The sequence below is a fragment of the Chrysemys picta genome, chromosome 1 (genome assembly GCF_011386835.1).
Source record: "Chrysemys picta bellii isolate R12L10 chromosome 1, ASM1138683v2, whole genome shotgun sequence".
In the NCBI taxonomy this organism is placed as follows: Eukaryota; Metazoa; Chordata; order Testudines; family Emydidae; genus Chrysemys; species Chrysemys picta.
The window spans coordinates 309,525,578-309,543,544 of NC_088791.1; the positions used below are offsets into that span (position 1 = coordinate 309,525,578).

At 47.8% G+C, this 17,967-nt stretch overlaps 1 protein-coding gene across 1 annotated transcript; it reads left to right on the plus strand.

The window, feature by feature from the left end:
* Window positions 1-1,589: 1,589 nt before the first annotated feature.
* On the plus strand, window positions 1,590-9,684 carry CDX2 (caudal type homeobox 2). The gene is made up of 3 exons (XM_005286652.4): window positions 1,590-2,385; window positions 5,816-5,961; window positions 6,705-9,684. Exons 1-3 carry the CDS (start codon window positions 1,890-1,892, stop codon window positions 6,903-6,905), a joined length of 843 nt encoding a protein of 280 aa, XP_005286709.1. The 5' UTR covers window positions 1,590-1,889; the 3' UTR covers window positions 6,906-9,684.
* Window positions 9,685-17,967: the final 8,283 nt, after the last annotated feature.

Here is a 17,967-nt window from a genome sequence, read left to right on the forward strand (position 1 = left end):
TGCGAATTGAATTTCTTTGCGCGGTCTGCATGACATGAAATTTCAAGCGATGGTTCGCATAATTCTCAGCACTGTGATATCGAGTTCTGATCATGAGGTGTTTCTGCAGCGATCACTGGATTCTCCCCTGGGGCCGCCAAGAATGACTGAAGGTGGCTTGTGAAGTGGATTTTGAGAAGGGTCAGTGCTGAGTTGTCAAACTTCTGTGAAACAGGGTGGAAAGGGAAAAGTTTCCATCTTATGCAGTTATCTCTGTGAGTAAAAGACTTCGTTGCTGTATATATAAAGAGATGCAAATATTCAGCATTTTCTGCATTGTTCCCGGTCAAGGTGACAAGTTAAAGCATAAAAGCACTGAATGGATGGCGCCTCTTCAAAGACCGAATTGTATATGAGATGTGTTGTGAGGAGAATGAAGAATTCTCGTAGCTAAGTAACGTTTTCATAGCTGCTTAGTAGGCGCTAGGAGTTTGATCGGGTTTGCTGGGCGCTTTAAAATGGCAGTTCACTGGGTGAAAAAATAAATCACCAAAATCCCCAAATCCCCAAAACCATTCTCATGTTTATCCTCAAATCTATGGTGTCATTGCGAGGCACTACTTCGCTTGATTTTAGTTTCACTTGATCAAAAGGAATTAATCAAAATGAATGAAATAAATTAAATTCATCCACCGGTTTTTTAGAATCATAACTGAGTAACAAAAATGTAGCGTGAAGTTTGCGTTTAAGGCGTATTTCATAGCAAACTCTCCCTCGATTACAATAATTTCTCTCCGTTCAATCTAAACTATCAAATAGGGGCTAAAGGATAGAATATTTTAGATCAGCAGAGGGCTTTTTTTTTTTGCCTTCACTGTTCGGCATTGATTATATTTCTTTCCCAACAATAATATCTAGCAATTAGATTAATATTTGTTAAGACAATTCTCTTGATTTTGTGCGACCTCTCTTTCTTGAGGCTATTCGACGTGCGTATCCGAAAATTCACCGTTTCTATGATTCTGAAAACGTTTTCAGCAAAGTATATACAACACAGTAATATTGTTATATATGAAGTAGAACTAAAACACGATAGAGCAAAACGAAAAAGGAGCCACTTATCAACATTTAGGGGAAACAAAACTTGACTTGGTTGGTAAGAAATAAAGGAGATCCAAGTGCATTCCCTTTGGATTGAAAATTCTGTATACACACACACAGTCTTGTCGATTTCACTTTTCCTCTGGTCGTCATCCAGTAGTCTACGGAAAAGTTATTCTAAACTAACAGCTCTAAAAAGCGAAATGTCTCTATCTATCTATCTCCTTATACGTGCTGCCTTTATAACATTTAAAACAAAAGGAAAAACCTAAATAAGGACTGTTCTGTAACGTGCTGCCTATAGATAGTCCATGATACACGGTTCCCATATTCCCACCCTGGCTCTCAGAAGTCTCTCTCTCTTTTGCAAGTCTCTTCATTTAGTTCTTTGAACCTGTGATTGGAGGTTAAAGTGCACCAGGTTGCAATGGAAGGAGGAAGCTCTTAAACAATAAAGGCTTGAATATTTAGCTGTGATCAGGTCGCTGCCCTCTCCTTATCTTTTTAAATGCAAATCTTCTTTTAGGGGTAGTAGCTATATACCCAGCGCCTCTCCACGTCACCTGCCTTTGGTGTGTCTGTGCCATTACTAATAGAGCCTTGTAAACAATCGTTAATCATGTAAGTGCTGCCGGCCAATGGGTTCGGATCGCTAGTGGGAGAGAGACGGCTCTGCAGAGGCAACCAGGGGGACAGTCCCCCCGCTGCCCCCCCTCCGGACCAGAAGGGGAGCCCATCCCCAAGGAAGAGAAGAGCAGCTCCAGAGCCCCAAGCAGCATGTGGAGAGCTGCTGCCCGGCTCTCGCCATCATGTACGTGAGCTACCTATTGGATAAGGAGGTGCCCATGTACTCCAGCTCCGTGCGCCACTCGGGGGGGCTCAACCTGGCGGCGCAGAACTTTGTCAGCGCCCCGCAATACCCGGACTACGGAGGATACCATGTGGCCGCGGCCGGGGTGAACCTGGACAGCGCCCAGTCCCCGGGCCCCTCGTGGCCCTCTCCCTACGGCGCTCCGCTGCGGGATGACTGGAACGGCTACGGGCAGGGGGGCCCTGCCACTGCGGCAGGCAGCGCGGTGCACGGGCTGAACGGCGGCTCCCCCGCCGCGGCCCTGGCTTACAGCCCGGCTGACTATCACCACCACCACCACCACCACCCGGGCCCGCCGCCCCACGCCGCCTCCGGGGTCATGCAGCAGCTCAACCCGGGCGCCCCGGCCGCAGAACAGCTCTCCCCTGGCGGCCAGCGGCGGAATCTGTGCGAGTGGATGAGGAAGCCGACACAGCCCGCCCTGGGCGGCCAGGGTAAGCGGCGGAGCGCCGGGGGCCTGGGCGAGCAAAGGACTGGGGCCCCGGAGAACCCGGCAGAGCGCTGGGACCCAGAGCAAGCTGCCCACCAGGGCTCTGGACCGTAGCCCAGCTCGGGGGGTCCTGGACTGCAGCAGAGCCCTGCAGGCCTGGGTCTCTAGCTAGCCGCAAAGCGCTGGGGCCCTGCGCACCGGAGCTCTGCATGGGAGCCTAGCTCAGGGCAGTCTGGGAAGTAGCAGAGCTCGAGGAACCTCGTAACCAGCCTGGGCCTTGCTGGGACCCGGAGCCGCCCAGGAAACCGTAACTCTCCGGGGACTGCACCGCGCTGCGCACAGCTCGGGCTGCACGGTGGGGGCTGTGGAGGTTAACACAGGCAGTTGTTTCGCTAGTAATTTCTCGGCCTGACCGCTTTTCGGTTCCGGGAGTGGAGGGAACCTCCTCCAGGAAAACCCAGTAGGAAACAGGGCCCAAACTTCCCAGTGGCAGGAGGGAAAGGGCCCCCCAGGCAGCTGAGTTCTCTTTCAGTTTGGAGCCACTGGCCCTCGCTCAGGGTCAGAGCAGCCTGGGTGTTACTAGAGAGATGTTTGTGCCCTACACGCGTGGAAGTGATTTGCAGGGACATTTGATAATGCCAAGAAGCTCACTCATTTTGGAGCCCGCCTCAGGCATGCGGGCCCAGGCCCCGGCATTTCACTGCAATAGCCTCACTTCCGATATATATATATTTAAAGAAAATAAGGAAGCAGCAGCTCAAAAATGAAGCTCTTCCCCCAAAGGAAAAATTGTCTTTCCCCTTCGATTGTTTTACATTTTTTTAATATTGAACAAAAATACTGAAGTGGGTAGAAAATTTCTTCAAATTATCGACAACACTTAAATTACAGATCCTTGTGGAGAGAGTTTGTAGTAACAAGTAGAGTCACTTTGGGGCTTGGGACTCTTGTTACCGAGCTGCAGGTACAGATTGAAATGTGGACCTTTGCTTTCCCTTTGTGAGAAATTAGCTTAACATGAAAAACGTAGGCAGCAAAGACAGAGCCCTGCTGGGGGTGGGGTTGCGGTATGCTTTTAACGCACTGCGGGTTAGCAGACCGACCCCACAGAGCTTTGGAGCCCCTATTTCAAGGTGTCTTTTGAATAGACGAGCCGTGGGACAGTCTTGGGGGGGTGGGAGAGAGGGGCTTTTCCTAGTCGATCCAAGTTTCCAGCGGCCGGGAAAGCCTGTGTTGACCGATTTCCCGACGAGTTTAGTTTAGTTTCATCCCAATGGAGTGCTTGCTGGCCCTCCCCGGGCTTCAGTCCGAGTAGCCCTGGTTATAGGCACTTAAAAGATTTTTATAACCAATTACAGCCATATAAATCATTGGCCGGTGTCGCTTTGCATTTGTTTCTGAGTCATTGGGCGCATACCTTTATTAACGTCTTGGTGAGCTTTAGGTCTTCACACCGACCTGCTGCTCCCTCGCTGGGAAATGGGCGAAGGCGGTTCTGAGTCCTGGGGTTGTCAGGGTTCGGGCTGGCTCTGGAATTCCCATCCCATCGAGCTGGGACTGCAATGTATCCGGGGGGCAGGTTTCCTCCGGGAAGGAGAAACTGATCTGCGCGTCTTTTCCTCCTCGCCTTCGGGAGAGGGGCGCGGATCGGAAGGCGTTAAGGGTAGGGCGGGGTGTCTCAAGCCCGATTTTGAAAGTTGCCCCCTTCCTCCCTGTCGTGGGGGAAAGAGACTTAGAGGGGAGCTGCGGTAGATGGGCCTGAATGTCAGTTGAGAATGGTCCGTGATGTCCTGCACTAAGGTGCCAAGGAGGTGGCCAGGCGCCGTTCTCAGTTGTGATGTTAATGTCTCCCGGGTGCCTGCAGACTAGCCAGGAGCTCCTGTTCTCTGCAGACCCTCATCTGTCATGGGCCTTTAAACACATCTTGCTTTGATATACACCTTCCACGCTATTGTCCCTTTTACTGGCCGGAAAGAGGGTGGCAACTTTCGCAGTAAATAATGAATTCTGGCATTCCTCTCTCATCCCCCGGCTTCCCCAGACAACGTGGGGGGCGATTGGGGTTGACCATTTCCCCCAAAGCAAAGGGCATCGAGTCAGCGCACTACATGGGAAAGCAAACGACCAACTTTAATGTGAGGGAATCTGCAGGCCGCCCCAGTGCCCGTGGCCAGCAATCCAGGAATGGAAGCTGTCGAATTTTCCCACAATTCCGCCCTGTTCCCACCGTTTTCCTTTTGGAAAGGGTGGCTGGTCACTTGGGGGGATGTCTCCATTCAAATGCTGCCTTTGGAGCCAGTGTTTATGTTAATCTGCCCGGCCAGGGGATGAAAGCGCCTGCCGCCATTTGCTCAGTAGTGGTAATTCAAACAGAATGGGGCTGTTATTAAGGCATTGAGAAGGTCTTTCTTTGATAAGATCTCCTTGTCCGGCATTGTTTGCGATTGTGTTCCCCATTCAGCGGCTCTGGGGAGTTTTCTCTGATCAGACTTGTATCTTTGCAGGGCGCTTTTGTTGTGGTTTGCAGAGAGTTTACCTGAACAAAGTTAGCCTGCCGGGCATTACATACCTAGGGGCAGAACCTCCCGACTCTTCAGATCTTTCTGATGAACAAGAAAGCTGGGGATATAACCAGTTAAACAAGAAACAATCAGAAGCGAGGGAGATCAATTGATTTAGCAATGTACATACATGCTCCGCATTAAAAAAAAATCAGATGCGTCAAACTTGGCATTTTTGAGCACTGATATTTTCTGCCTCCATTCCAGTGTCAGGCTTGTCGGTTCTCGTCTGCAAAAATAAATGAATCCGAGTAAAGGTGCGGGTTCAACATAACAATCGCAGATGGTCTGCACTTCCATCGTTTGCTGAGGGACATCAAAAATCGGGGGGGGGGGGGGATCAGAGCAATGCCCAAGACGTTTACTTGTGAGAATCTAAGAGTTCTTCTGCTGTAGCAAATAACCCCAGACAACGCGTGCCTACATTAATCGGGGGTTATTACCATAAGGGATGAACGGGAACAGCGGCATTTCAGAACAATGTTCCTTGGAGAAATGTACAAAATTAAGGTACATTTCAAAAACATTGCCACCTGGGCTGCCTCGGGACGGGGAATATCGTGCATGGGTTTGGTTCCTAATGACATTCGTGCAGTTTTTGCCTTTTTTCCTCACGGCCTGAAAAAAATTGGTTATTTGCAAATCTTCTTTCTCGAGCCCGGTCACGCGCTTTATTAAGTCCCCGCTTAGGGAAATGAAACCATTGACGGGGTCCCGATTCTGTCCTCCTTACCCATTGAAGGGTTTGGCCTGGGTGGGGAGTAGCCGAGCTCCAGTCCCAGATCCGACGAGGAGGAGACGGAAAGAATGGATCGGGGGAGAGGGTTGCAGTTAAATGTGCCTGATCAGTTGTCATGGATTTCTCCTCTCTAGTTAAAACCAGGACAAAAGATAAGTACCGCGTGGTGTACACGGACCACCAGCGGCTGGAACTGGAGAAGGAGTTTCATTACAGCCGGTATATAACAATCAGGAGGAAAGCAGAACTGGCTGCTACGCTGGGATTGTCAGAGAGACAGGTCTGTCCGTTGAGAGTTCCCTTCGCGTTATTTCTGAAGTACCCAAATGGTCTTTAGTCGCCCACCTCCCCATACCCGCATGCGCTTTGTCACGGTGCCACTGGCCCAAGAGATAATGCAAATATGGCCGTGGGATCGCGGGAATAGTAGCAGAATGGCTGGCACCAATCGGTGGGGAAGGCCTAGGAAGGGCGACAAATACCGAGGCGCTGTCTGCTCTTGCCAGGAGAGTGGGTGTTTTCCTAGATCATGGGGTATGTGACCATGTTTGGAACTTCTCTCGTGTCTCCAGTACTGGTGTGTGCGAAAGAGACCCAGACCGACAGACAGGAATGCCTGCTTTCCAAGCCGACAAACTCCCAAGTGGCACATGTGAGAGTGAGGTGTCCAGCCCACTCGTGCGCCTGTTAGCTCTCGGCGTGCTCTGAGCTGACGGCTGAGATATGCATGTTAGCCCCACCTTAGAAAGTCCTTGGCGTTAGCCTGCGTCAGGAGTTGGGGATCGGGTCCACTCCCCTGTGAAAGGCTCTGCAGGAGGGTGCGCACGGCGGGACTCTGGCTTGCATTACGCGGGGCTATTCCCTGCGTGTTGCGGCAGAGCCGGGCGCAGATGGCTGGGCTGATTGCGGAGAAACCCCTACGGTGCCCTCTCCAGCTGCCCAGCCCTGCTCGCCTGGTCATTCTGGAGCCGCTCCGCTCTCTGATTTGACCATCTCTTTCTCTCGCTCTTTTATCCCCGCCAGGTAAAAATCTGGTTCCAGAACAGGCGAGCGAAAGAAAGAAAGATCAACAAGAAGAAATTGCAGCAATCTCAGCCCGGCGCGGTGCACAGCGGCTCGCAAGCGCTGAGCCCGGTCTCCTCCCTCCAGGGATCAACGGGTCCTGGCCCAGCTGGGGGCGTCCTGGGAGCCGCTGGGGTCTTAGCGCCATCAGTGACCCAGTGACCGCAGCCAGAGACTGAGTCGGGGGCGGGGGGGCTTCTGCCCTCCTCGGTGAACAGGAGCCCGACATTCACAGAACCCACCGTGGAAAAGGTCACTGGTCACCCAATGAAACGGACAGAGCCCAGGCTTTTCCCTCCGTGCACTACAATGGCCGTATTGATCTTCCTCAACCACACTCCAGCCATTTGCTTTTTGTACAAAGTGTACAGTGTGTCTGTTTCCGTGTGCGGGGATATTCATGATCTTTTGTGTTTTTACACTGGCGTTTGCAATGCAGTAAATACCAATATAGCCGAGAGCTGAACCGAAATAGCCTGTAAGTTCTCCAGCTCGGAATCTCAGGGATCGGTGGGCAGGTTTTCATTACACAGGCTGGGCTAGCCACGTAAAATGTAAAGCACATTTGTCTTTCCCAACCATAAACCTTCAAAATGACCATCTTGCCTTACAGCACAGGGAAGGTAAGATAAGACACTGCTTAAATGTTCAGAAGGGAATTGCTTCATGTTAGCCACCTGTAAAAGAACTCATAAATCTGGTGCTGATGGTCACCCGGCCCGGTGTATTAGCGTTCTGTACTGCAGAGAAATTTAGAGGCGAGCTCTCCAGCGGAAACTGCAACTCGCTACACTTGTAAGCGTGAGGATCCCTGCGTGTGTGATATTCTTACCAAGGGGGTTGGGATGAGAGAGTTGAGAAATGCACCCAGTGTAATGTTCTGTTGTTTAAATTATGCGATTTCTCTTCTCCCTAACCGAACAGTTTCATACACACAGGAGCCTTCCTGGTTTCCCAGGCTTTATCCAAGCTTTATTATAGGGCCGAAAATGAAAAGAAAGCCCCCAGGGGTGCCTCTGAGCCGCAGGAAGGGTCAACAAACTGCCTGGAGCACAGACATTTGGGGGTTGGCACGTTTCAATCTTTTTATTAAATGGGGAGAAAGACCAAAATATGGATTCTTTCCCCAGATCTGGACGCAGATAACAGCCGGGAAAAAAATCTCTGCAGTCTCTGGTCAAGCTTTAGTTTGGTTTTCACCGTTTTATTGTAGTATTACTCAACTCGTTAGCCAAAATCTGGAAAATTAGTCTTTGAAACACACACAGACCAAGTCTTTCCAACCAGGTCGGAAACTCCATGTACTCATTGCACCTGCCAGCGGATAGGGACAGCTAGCCAGTCTATACTCAGCGGGGCATTGGCAATATACTTTACCCGGGATTTGCAGTTAACAGTGTGGCTATGCGAGTGAAATTGATTTGACATTTCAGACCTGTTATTGCCCATGGTAACACATGAGCTCCTGCCCCAACAGCTTTGGCCAATAAACTTTGGCCAAAGACAGCATTGGTGAGGATTTGTTCATGGTGCAATTTCTATTCCTTCATCCCTTCTGGGAATCTGGTCAATACCAATAGTCAAAGGGGGGAATAGTCTATTAAATCCTTCCTGCTATTTTTATTTATAACCTTTCTATGCTGGAGCAGTTTTAAATACACTGATTGCCCCGTGTAATTTTAGAAAGGCTATTAATAAAATGGGTGGGTTTTTTTGCAGGGGAGGGAGGCTCTTTTATTACCGATCTTGTTTTTAACCACTGTTAGGGCTACGGCAGACGTCTGCTAAAAACGGAGAGGTTGTATAAGTGTTTGTGTAGCTGCGGTGTGATTCCACGCAGTGGGGGGTTGAAGATGTGTTAGAAAGTAAGGGTCTTCCAAAGAGGGGAGTCTAGTGCTGCATGCAGGCTCATGCCCGAAGACGGAGAAGCTGACTTCATGTGCCAAGCATGTGAAATCAACATGGGGCTTCCCCCTGGGCTCTGCCGTGGTTTTAAAGCCCTAGTCTCTTTTGTTAGTTGCTTCCAATATAATTTGATGAGCAGAGGTTTGGTTTTTGGTTTTGTTTGTTTGTTTGTTTGTTGTCTCGGTTGCAGAATTCGTGTCCTGGTGTATTTTGAAAAGGCAGCATTCACCCAACTCTGGCGGCTAACTGTGTGCGCCCGCGCAGATGTATACGAATGACTGTGTGTGTGACTGAGCCAGGTGTGGGTTGCTGTTAGGTAGGATGCGGTTTTTATAAAGGTGTGTGCAGCATCTGCGGTATTTGAAGTCCCCGCAGGGTGGTTGGAATACGGAGCTGGTCCTATCCATCGAAAACCTCATTTTATACCCACTAAAAGCGCAGCGCCAGGGACTAGCCGCTAGAAGACCCTGAAGCTGGGAGAGGGGAGTCAGTGGGGAGGTGTGTCGGATCGGATTCTCTTTGTGCTGTTAAAAGAAACAACCAGGGGGAAAGTCTGGCCCCTGTGCTGGCCTTGGGACGCGGTCAACCCGACAACACTGGATCATCCTGAGCAATCGGGACCGTCTCACCCCCAACACTAACCTCCTCCCCCCCCCCCCCCCACTCCTGCAGCGCTTCTTCATCTCTGCGAGACAAGAGTTGTACTTGGGACTGCAGGATCCGGCCCCAATTTAAACCCAAGCCAGCCCTTCTCCCCCTGCCCCAGCCCGAGCCGGCAGCCCTCCCCAGCCTGGCTGGAGGATGCGGGCTGGGCTGGCCCGGAATGCCTGTGCCCAGCCCTCGCGGGGCGCGGGGGGAAATGACTCTGGCTCCGAGGCCACAGCCTTTGCAAGGTTGCCCTCTGGTGCTCCAGGGGCCGCGCCCGCACGCCATTGATCCTCGTGCTCTGCCGGGCTGGAGCTGGCGGCTGCTACTGCTGCCTCAGTTGCTATGCGTTGCTGTGAAACGCCTGTCAATAAACCGTGTTTGGATTGTGGAGCAGAGCGCAAGGTTTGTTTGCTTAGTGGTTAGAGGTTCAAAAGTCGGCATTGTCCTACTGCGAACGATCCCAAGTTCTTTCTCCCTCAGGAACACTGGCTGCAGGGGAGGGGGGAGGCATGTCAGTGTCTTGACTCTGGGCACATTTATTTGCTTCCCGGGATAATTAATGGCAGAGCAAGAAAGATGACCGCTGAGTTATGAAAGGCCATCAATAAGGAAATTAAACACAACGGATCTATGGGTGCAATACGCGCCGTTTACTGTGGTTTTGCTGGCATTTTTCCATTCTGCAGGAGCTAGGCTGGGGCGTCTCTGCTCGCAGGGCTGGCGAAGCCGTGGGATTCCCGTTGCTAGAGACCAGGGAAGGAAATTAAATAATAGGGTGGCAATTCGGAAAGTTTCCCTCTAGTGGAATCTGTTGAATATAGTCTCCCAAGGAAAACGCTGGGCGCCTCATTTTTTGGCCACATTTAACTGTGGTCTGCACATGATTTTTAAAACAGCTGGGCTGGTGTCCTTTTTGAAGTTTGTTTTTCTGTTGGTTTTACCTTAGAAGTATCAGGAATATCGGTTCTTCCTGTGTTTTCCAGAGGACTTGTTGGAGAAATTAGAAAATGGTTACATACCTCGTCTTAACTGAAGGTGTGTGTGTGTGTGTAATCTTTTAAAAAGAATTCCTTTCTCCAATATGATAATTAAACGTAAGAATCGAATAAGTGTAGACAAAGCCAGAGTTTTAAACAGCCTGACTACAAATCTGTTTCCTTCTTGGTTACTCAGCGTTCGCTTTCTTGACTCTTGGTATAGCATCATGTCACTAGTTCTCTGGTTGTCAGGGAATCTTTCCAAACAAATCAAAGCAAAAAAAAGTACCAACTTTCCCATCCCAATTTAAAATATTTGTAGTGTGTGTGTGTGTGGGGGGGGGGGAATCTTTCAGATCTTCTTAGCCCCTATGCATCATAAAGGAGTACAAGAAGGCACGTGCTTTGTTTGTTTGTTTTGTTTTGTTCATTTCAGGAGACTTTTGAAACTGGTCAACACAAAGCCCTGGCAGATACGCTGCAGTGTGAACTTCCCTCATTTGTCCCTGGCAGCTGGATTATTATTTTAAGTTTTTTTTTCTTCCCATTTTTTACCCTGAAGATTCTAGGATTCTGGTGATAGGTGGTAAATAAATATTTCTGCTTATATGGCACCTACCAGATAAGGTTCTCAAAGCGCATGATAAGCATTAATGAATGTATCCTCACAGCACCCCTGTGCGGTATGGCAGCACAATTACCTCCCTTGTCCAGGTGGAGAAAAGGAGACACATGGAGTTTAGATGAATTGCTCAGGAAACAGAGCAGGGTATAAACCCCGGAGCTCCAAGCCCTATGTTTTAATCCGAAGGCCGTCCTCTGATCCTTTTTGCCATTACAGCAGGAATAGGCCGAGGGACTTCCCTCTGCCCCCACCCCCTTCACCCAGGCCCTTTCCAATGCTATGTTCCCTAGCAGTAACTGCCAGCCAGGAAAATGGGAATGATACCAGCAAGCTCGCCACGTGTAGCTCGAATCAGAATTCCCGCAATCACTTCCCGAGCAGGGCTGACACCCAACAGTTGCATAAGTCATCGCCCGTTTTGCTCGAGTTTTCAGCCTCTCGCTGGCTAAATACACGCCACATTTCTCTAACGGCGAGCATGTTCTATATCAACGTGGTTTGTGTCGTCGGCCTGTTATCTCAGCACTTTACACCTGAAGTATGGAAATAACAGGCTATACACCAATGGTAGTTGATAAATCCCACTCCAGGAAAACTAACGCAAACAAGGGGAAACAATGACAAACGATCCCCTCTGCTTTATAAACATACAATTGCCTTGCTCTGGGTACCTTATTTCCACTCATGGATGATTCGCTAAATCAATGACTAGAAACAAGTATCTCAACCGTAGATTAGAAACCAGATCCTGCTCTATGGAAATCGATGGGAGTTTTGCTACGGACTTCGACTGGAGCGGGACGAGGCCCCAGGTACAAGAATCAAAGAGCTGAAAGTGGCCATATCTCCAACTACAGGTACACGTGATATAAAAAAGGAAGTCGCCAGTGAGCTTAATGGCCTACTGCAGTGACACCTCCATTGCTGTACCGAACCAATGCTTTATGCTCAAATGTAATGCCAAAGGGCCATATATCGACCTGAATTCACATGTGAGAATGACAGATATTAAAGGGAGCTCCATGGAGTGATCTAGAGCAGTTCACAGCTAGATGTTTGTATTGGCTGCAAGCAGAAGTTGAAGCCTGAACAGCTAAGAAATCAGGCACAAAATGAACCCGGGGGCAGGCACTATCTAGCCAGCGTATGCTGAGGAATACATCGATAAGGAAAGGACTGGAGGCAGACGGAAAATGCAAAGTACGAGAGATAGGGGCGATGCGGACATGATCAAAAGGAGTGGCACTGTCAGATCCAAAAGAAAACGTTTCTTTACCAAAGTACAAAAGACAGGGTACGAAGTAATACACGGCCTGCATTATTGCAGGGAAAGAAAGGAGATCAAACCAAACAGACAACATTACAACAGCAAATACTGTTGCAGAGACAGGAGAGTTAAGCCCAGAGACCTTTCCACGGTAAGCACTCTACCGCCTTTATCAGAGGGGTAGCCGGGTTAGTCTCTAGCCACAAAAACGACGAGGAGTCCCGTGGCACCTTAAAGACTAACAGATTTATTTGGGCATAAGCTTTTGTGGGTAAAAAAAACCCCACTTCTTCAGAGGCATGGAGTGAAAATTACAGATGTAGGCATTATTATACTGACACATGAAGAGAAGGGAGGTATATTTCTGTGTCCGTATATTTATGCCTGCATCTGTAATTTTCACTCCATGTATCTGAAGAAGTGGGGGTTTTTACCCATAAAAGCTTATGCCCAAATAAACCTGTCACCCCGGACTCCTCGTTGTTAACGCCCTTAGTCATTCAAGTGTTCTTTGATGTCAGAGCCCACTGTAAACTCTTGTAGCTTTGCCTTTGGGCTAAATCCCGCTCCTTTTACTTGTTCCATTGACTCCGCTAGCCCTCTGTACATCATGGAACTTGAATCTGTTTGCGACAGAACTCAGAATTCTGTAAGGAAAGTGGCGTTCCTTTAATTATGGGACTCTAGAAAATAGCACTTTCTAGAGCCTGAGTAGTTTAGTTGTTAGTTCACAGCTCTAGAAGCGAAAACCAAACCTCTTGAGGTCTAATCCTGCCGGTAGCAGTAACTCGTTCTTCAAATAGGCAAGTCACTTAAGAGTCCCTCGTTTTAAAAATTGGACAATTGTACCTTTTCCCCCCAGGGGATATCAGTAGTAACTCATGTTTGCACACAGTTGGAGAATAGCTATATAATGGCTAAATATCATTAGCCATGTTTAGCTACATCTCCCACAATTTCATTTCAAGACTGTTATGAGTGGCTGTCTGATGACACAGCAAATCATCCTCCAACTGAGATGTATTTGCATACCGCAGCTCTAAAAGTTGCCTTCAGTTATTTGTAAAGTCACATTTCTCTGCCATAAAATACGTAAAACAGCCTCGGGAGATAGCTTTGTTGATAAAATTCGCTGCTAGCTGTCAAAGCATTATTGCTTTATGGGTTTTAAAGCCCCTACAATCTAGTTTTTTTAATTTACAAAATTGAAGATTAAAACAGGGAATTTACATTCGTTCTTTTGCTGTGGTTTTAAAAATCAGGCCCAATTAGCTATAGGGGAGAACGAATGCTTTTACTTTAACAGTACATGGACTGCTTTAGGATTCTGGGATTGGACTAATAGAAGGAATTTTTCTACTGCTGAGTATATGAAATGCAACATATGCTTATAATATTTGCTAATTTCCAGAAATACATGTCACACTGTTTAAAGGTCGCAGCGAATTCCTACTGAAGTCAATGGGAGCTGGGGGCTCTGAAGGGCATTACTGACAGAGGATTTCATGCAATGACAGTCTCTCGCTGACTTCAATCGGTATCCGTGTGATTCAGAACCGAAAGCAGCTCTTTTATCAGCTAGTTATTTGTTTTCGATGGTTTCCATGGATCATCTTCCTAGGCCAGGTAACCACATGTCACTATTAATAATATCATACACGGCGCCTGATGCCCTCCTTTAATTCCCAGTCATTCTGCAGCCTATCTGACCCCACCTGGGTTCCCCCACTTTCTCACACTTTGTAAATACAAGAGAACCACGACGAAGCGGGCAGACTTTGTGCTGCAATAACCATAACCTAACGAGCTAACAAGAGATGTATCCGAGTTACTGGACTGGAGGAGACCTACAAACAAGAGCAGCGTTTTCCCTCCGACATACAATACTATGGCTTGCAGTACGGAAACAATCGCCTGTAAATGATCACTACAGACAGCACCGTGTGGTGATTACAAGCACGTGTCTGTTATGTGCAAAACACCTCAACCGCCAAGAACTCACAATCCTATCCCACCTCGCACCATTCTCCCATTATAGACAAGGTTCTCAATCTTGTTACCCACATTTGCTCTCTCATCCCCCCCTTCAACGGAGATCACACGAATCTTCACGTTCTTTCTTCTAAATATTAGGGATCACACATTGTGATCTCATGGCTATATTACGCCATGAATTTTCAAGCAGAAGTCCCCATTATAGTCAATGCCATGGGAACTTCTACTGAAAAACGGATGACAAGAGATGGCCTTCAGTTACACCAGTGTAAATCCGGAATGGGTTTATCAAAGGTGAGCTAGGATCAGAATTTGCCTCTAGAGTAGCCGGCGATGTGTCTCCCTGGCCCGGGGCAGTATTAATGACTGCATCTTCAGCTTTTCTTTCCGTGTTTTATTACTCGGGATCTTTTAGCACATTTATTGCTTTCTCTAACAATGTACAATTCTGAACTTTTTGCAGACGTGCTAAAGTACTTTAGGGCTTGGGGGTGAAAATCTTCTCAATTTCATACAACATGCGTCTGACGAAGTGGGTATTCATCCACAAAGGTTATTCTCCAATACGCCTGTTAGTCTATAAGGTGCCATAGGACTCTTCGTCAATTTCATACAACTTTTTGGTTCGTTTGGGCTTACTGGTTTTGAGAACCAGGCAATAGAGATCGCCTGTATGGACCAAAAGTAAACTCTAACTTCCCGCTTCAGACCAATAGACTAATCACACAATTTAGATACTAGGAGGACAAAGAATAGTAATAAAATCCATAGAACAAGCAGAATCAGGAGATTTTTCTCTAGGTCTGGTAGGATCAGATATTTTCCCTCTACATTTTCTCTGGATTTAGTTTTCCTTAGTTGACACCAAAGTGTATTTTGTGGTTGTACTTGCACACCGGCAATAATAATAATTAATAATTAATACATTCTTCAGCGCCTAGGAGCCCTAGTTATGGACCATGACCCCATTGTGCTAGGCACTGTAACAACGAAAATATATTTGAATTAATATTCTTAGACCTTGAACCTATGTCTTTCTTCTTACGCTGCTACACTGGCTCGGAACACATTAGCCTGTGCATGGAATACATTTGTTATTTAGACCAGCGCCGAAAGGCTTGCTGCTGAGTAGCTTTACATTTCCCCCTTCTGCTCTTCAGCTTTTTGCGAAGGGTTTAACCTGCAAGCTCCTTCCGCAATCAGTCGCAGGGTGCGTAGTTACTCGTTTGTCAGAGCTATGAGCTTCCCTCCAAGGGACGTAAGAAACCTGCATGTTTCTATAAAGCCAAAACTCTTCCGGCCGTTCGCAGGAACTCGCGGTTACTATAATTAGTGATTAGTTAGGGGTGTTTCCCTGCCCTGAGTTGGTCATTTTCAAAGACTGGCACTGTTGGGAAGTGGCCAGTAGATGGCAGTATTGGCCCTGCCACTGGACAGGTGTAAGGCTTCTCCCAGGAATCTGTCGGCAGTTACTTTTCTTCCTCAGCTCCTCCTCGCTTTACAACCCTCGCAAACAGGTTCCAGCCAACTAGCTCCTCTTGCAGCCCCATGTGACAAAGTAAATGGCTCCCTTCCCCCACCCCGCTCTCGCTCTGACAATGGGCGCTGGGCGGAAGGAATCAGTGAGAGAGCTGTGGGAGCACAGGCATAGGGAATGCCAGCAGAGGTGAGAGCCAATATTAATTAGCAACATTAACACCTTTCCGCCACCTTCCCGGAGGATCTGCCACCTTCACACGAGCTCATGGCAAGGAAGAGCGATGGGGACGGCAAGCCACTGCCTTTGTTTAACAGGAAGAAGCTCCCACGCCAGGACCGGTGGCAAGCGAACACAGCAATATAGTCTTCCCTCGCTGTTGCCCCCTGTACTTCCCAGAGTAGGAAGCCGATCTGCCATTAGGGTGACCAGATGTCCTGATTTTATAGGGACAGTCCCGATTTTGGGGTCTTTTTCTTACATAGGCTCCTATTAACCCCCACCCCCATCCCGATTTTTCACATTTGCTGTCTGGTCACCCTATTTGCCATTCTGCTCCGCTAGCAAAGGGGCGAGTAAACGCGTGCCCACTACTGACGCTGGGATCTTGGGCCCAGACCTGGCGGGTTCTGTTCCGTGATCATTAGGCAGCGCCCCGGGAACCTTTGAACAAAATTCATTCCCGCAAAGAAACCAAGTTCTACTGAGCCTCCCCCCCCCCCCCGCCCCTTATTTGCCATCTACTTAACCTTTCTATTTCCCCACTGACTCCTTCATGCGCCTTTTTACATTTCTGGCAATTTCACACCAATTCACACTCTTCATCATTCTTTAAAAAGCAAAATTCTAACCTCCTGAAAGTGGAGGGTAATTACCTTAGTAAACCGACCGAGCTATTTTCCCCTGTGGAGTGTCTGTGAATCTAGTTGTTTATTAATTTTGTTCGGATTTGGAAACACCCAAGTGTATTTTGTATTTTTAACTCGCACACCAGCAAGTTTATAGTTCAATTAATATTCATAGATCTTCAACATATTTATTTACTCTTACGGGAATACACTGCTTCAGGCGAAAATCTTGCATGAAATCTATTGAGATGCAGGCAAATTCTGAAAACCTTGCATCTTAATATTACATTTTCCTCGTGTTCCCTTTAGTTATAAGGGGTCAACATAATAAACATATACTGCAAAGTACGCTGATAGAAGGGTACCATCATATCATTACCAAATAATGTGGGCCAAATTAACCCATGGTGTAACTCTACTGGAGCAGAATTCTCTCTGCCTTACCACCTGTACAGCCATTTACAGGTGTATACAATGCTACCAAATTATGCTGAACAGGTGGAATATCCTGATCCTATTCTGGCAGAATTCAATGGCAAACCCCTCATTGTCTTCAGTGGGAAGAGGATCAGGCCCTAAATGACTGGTATTTAAGTTTCGAGGGTTGGACTCTTCAACCTTAATCATGTTTTAACAGTCAGTACGTGTGTGTGTATTTCTCTAGAGTTTAATAAAAAGCAAACTGAAAAAACAGAATTTGGCATCACATTGACAGTCACCGGGGTAGGAACATTTTAGAGCCTCTGCACAGACCTCTGAGCTAATGGAATAACTGATAGAAATAGCGGGTTGTTGTGGTGTATTGAGGACTGTGTCGGAACTTTAAAAGCAGAGGGGTTTCCTGGTTCTGCTTGCAGGCTGAGGGGCTGAGAAGCAGAGCATGCAATCAGAGTAAGTCTGGGTGAGTTATGCTTTTCTTTCTCTGTTTTGGGCTCTTGTGTATTATTTTTCTGAATTCTGAGAAATAAAACAATGTTCAACTGCAACCTTTTATATTTTTCTCTAATTTCTCTGTGTGTATGCTGTGGACATAACATTTGTCATCTCTGTGGACAAGCACTAGAAGGGTATGGGACACACACTTTGCCAGTAGGTTTCACAGACATTCACTTACAGCAAAGGAATAATGGGTTCAGTTCCAGGCTGGGGAGGGGACTGTGTTCCAAGAGAACAGACTCTTCTGTCCTTGCTTGCCAAATGTAACTCCATGTGATCTGACACCCTCTGACCTGTTCTTGTCCCAGCTTTGGTTCTTTGTCCCAGTCCCATTTTTATCAGGCTTCTCATCCCAGTCCCAATCTCTTTACCCTGTAAATCCTAATCTCACCCCTTTGCACTACCAATCCCAGTCTTCTTGCCCAAACATTCACAATCGCCCCCCTAGCTCTTTGTCCCTAGTCTCTTTGCCCAGCCAATTTCAGTTTCCCCCCTCCTGTCTGCTCATCTGATCTGTCTGGGTCTCTCACAAACCCTGATTTCTAG

Bases quoted from the DNA above. Each gene is read 5' to 3' on its own strand.
- CDX2 (XM_005286652.4), top strand. From the start codon at position 1,890: ATGTACGTGAGCTACCTATTGGATAAGGAGGTGCCCATGTACTCCAGC. The intron at 2,386-5,815 runs GTAAGCGGCGGA...TCTCCTCTCTAG, and splicing joins GCCCGCCCTGGGCGGCCAGG to TTAAAACCAGGACAAAAGAT. The intron at 5,962-6,704 runs GTCTGTCCGTTG...TATCCCCGCCAG, and splicing joins TGGGATTGTCAGAGAGACAG to GTAAAAATCTGGTTCCAGAA.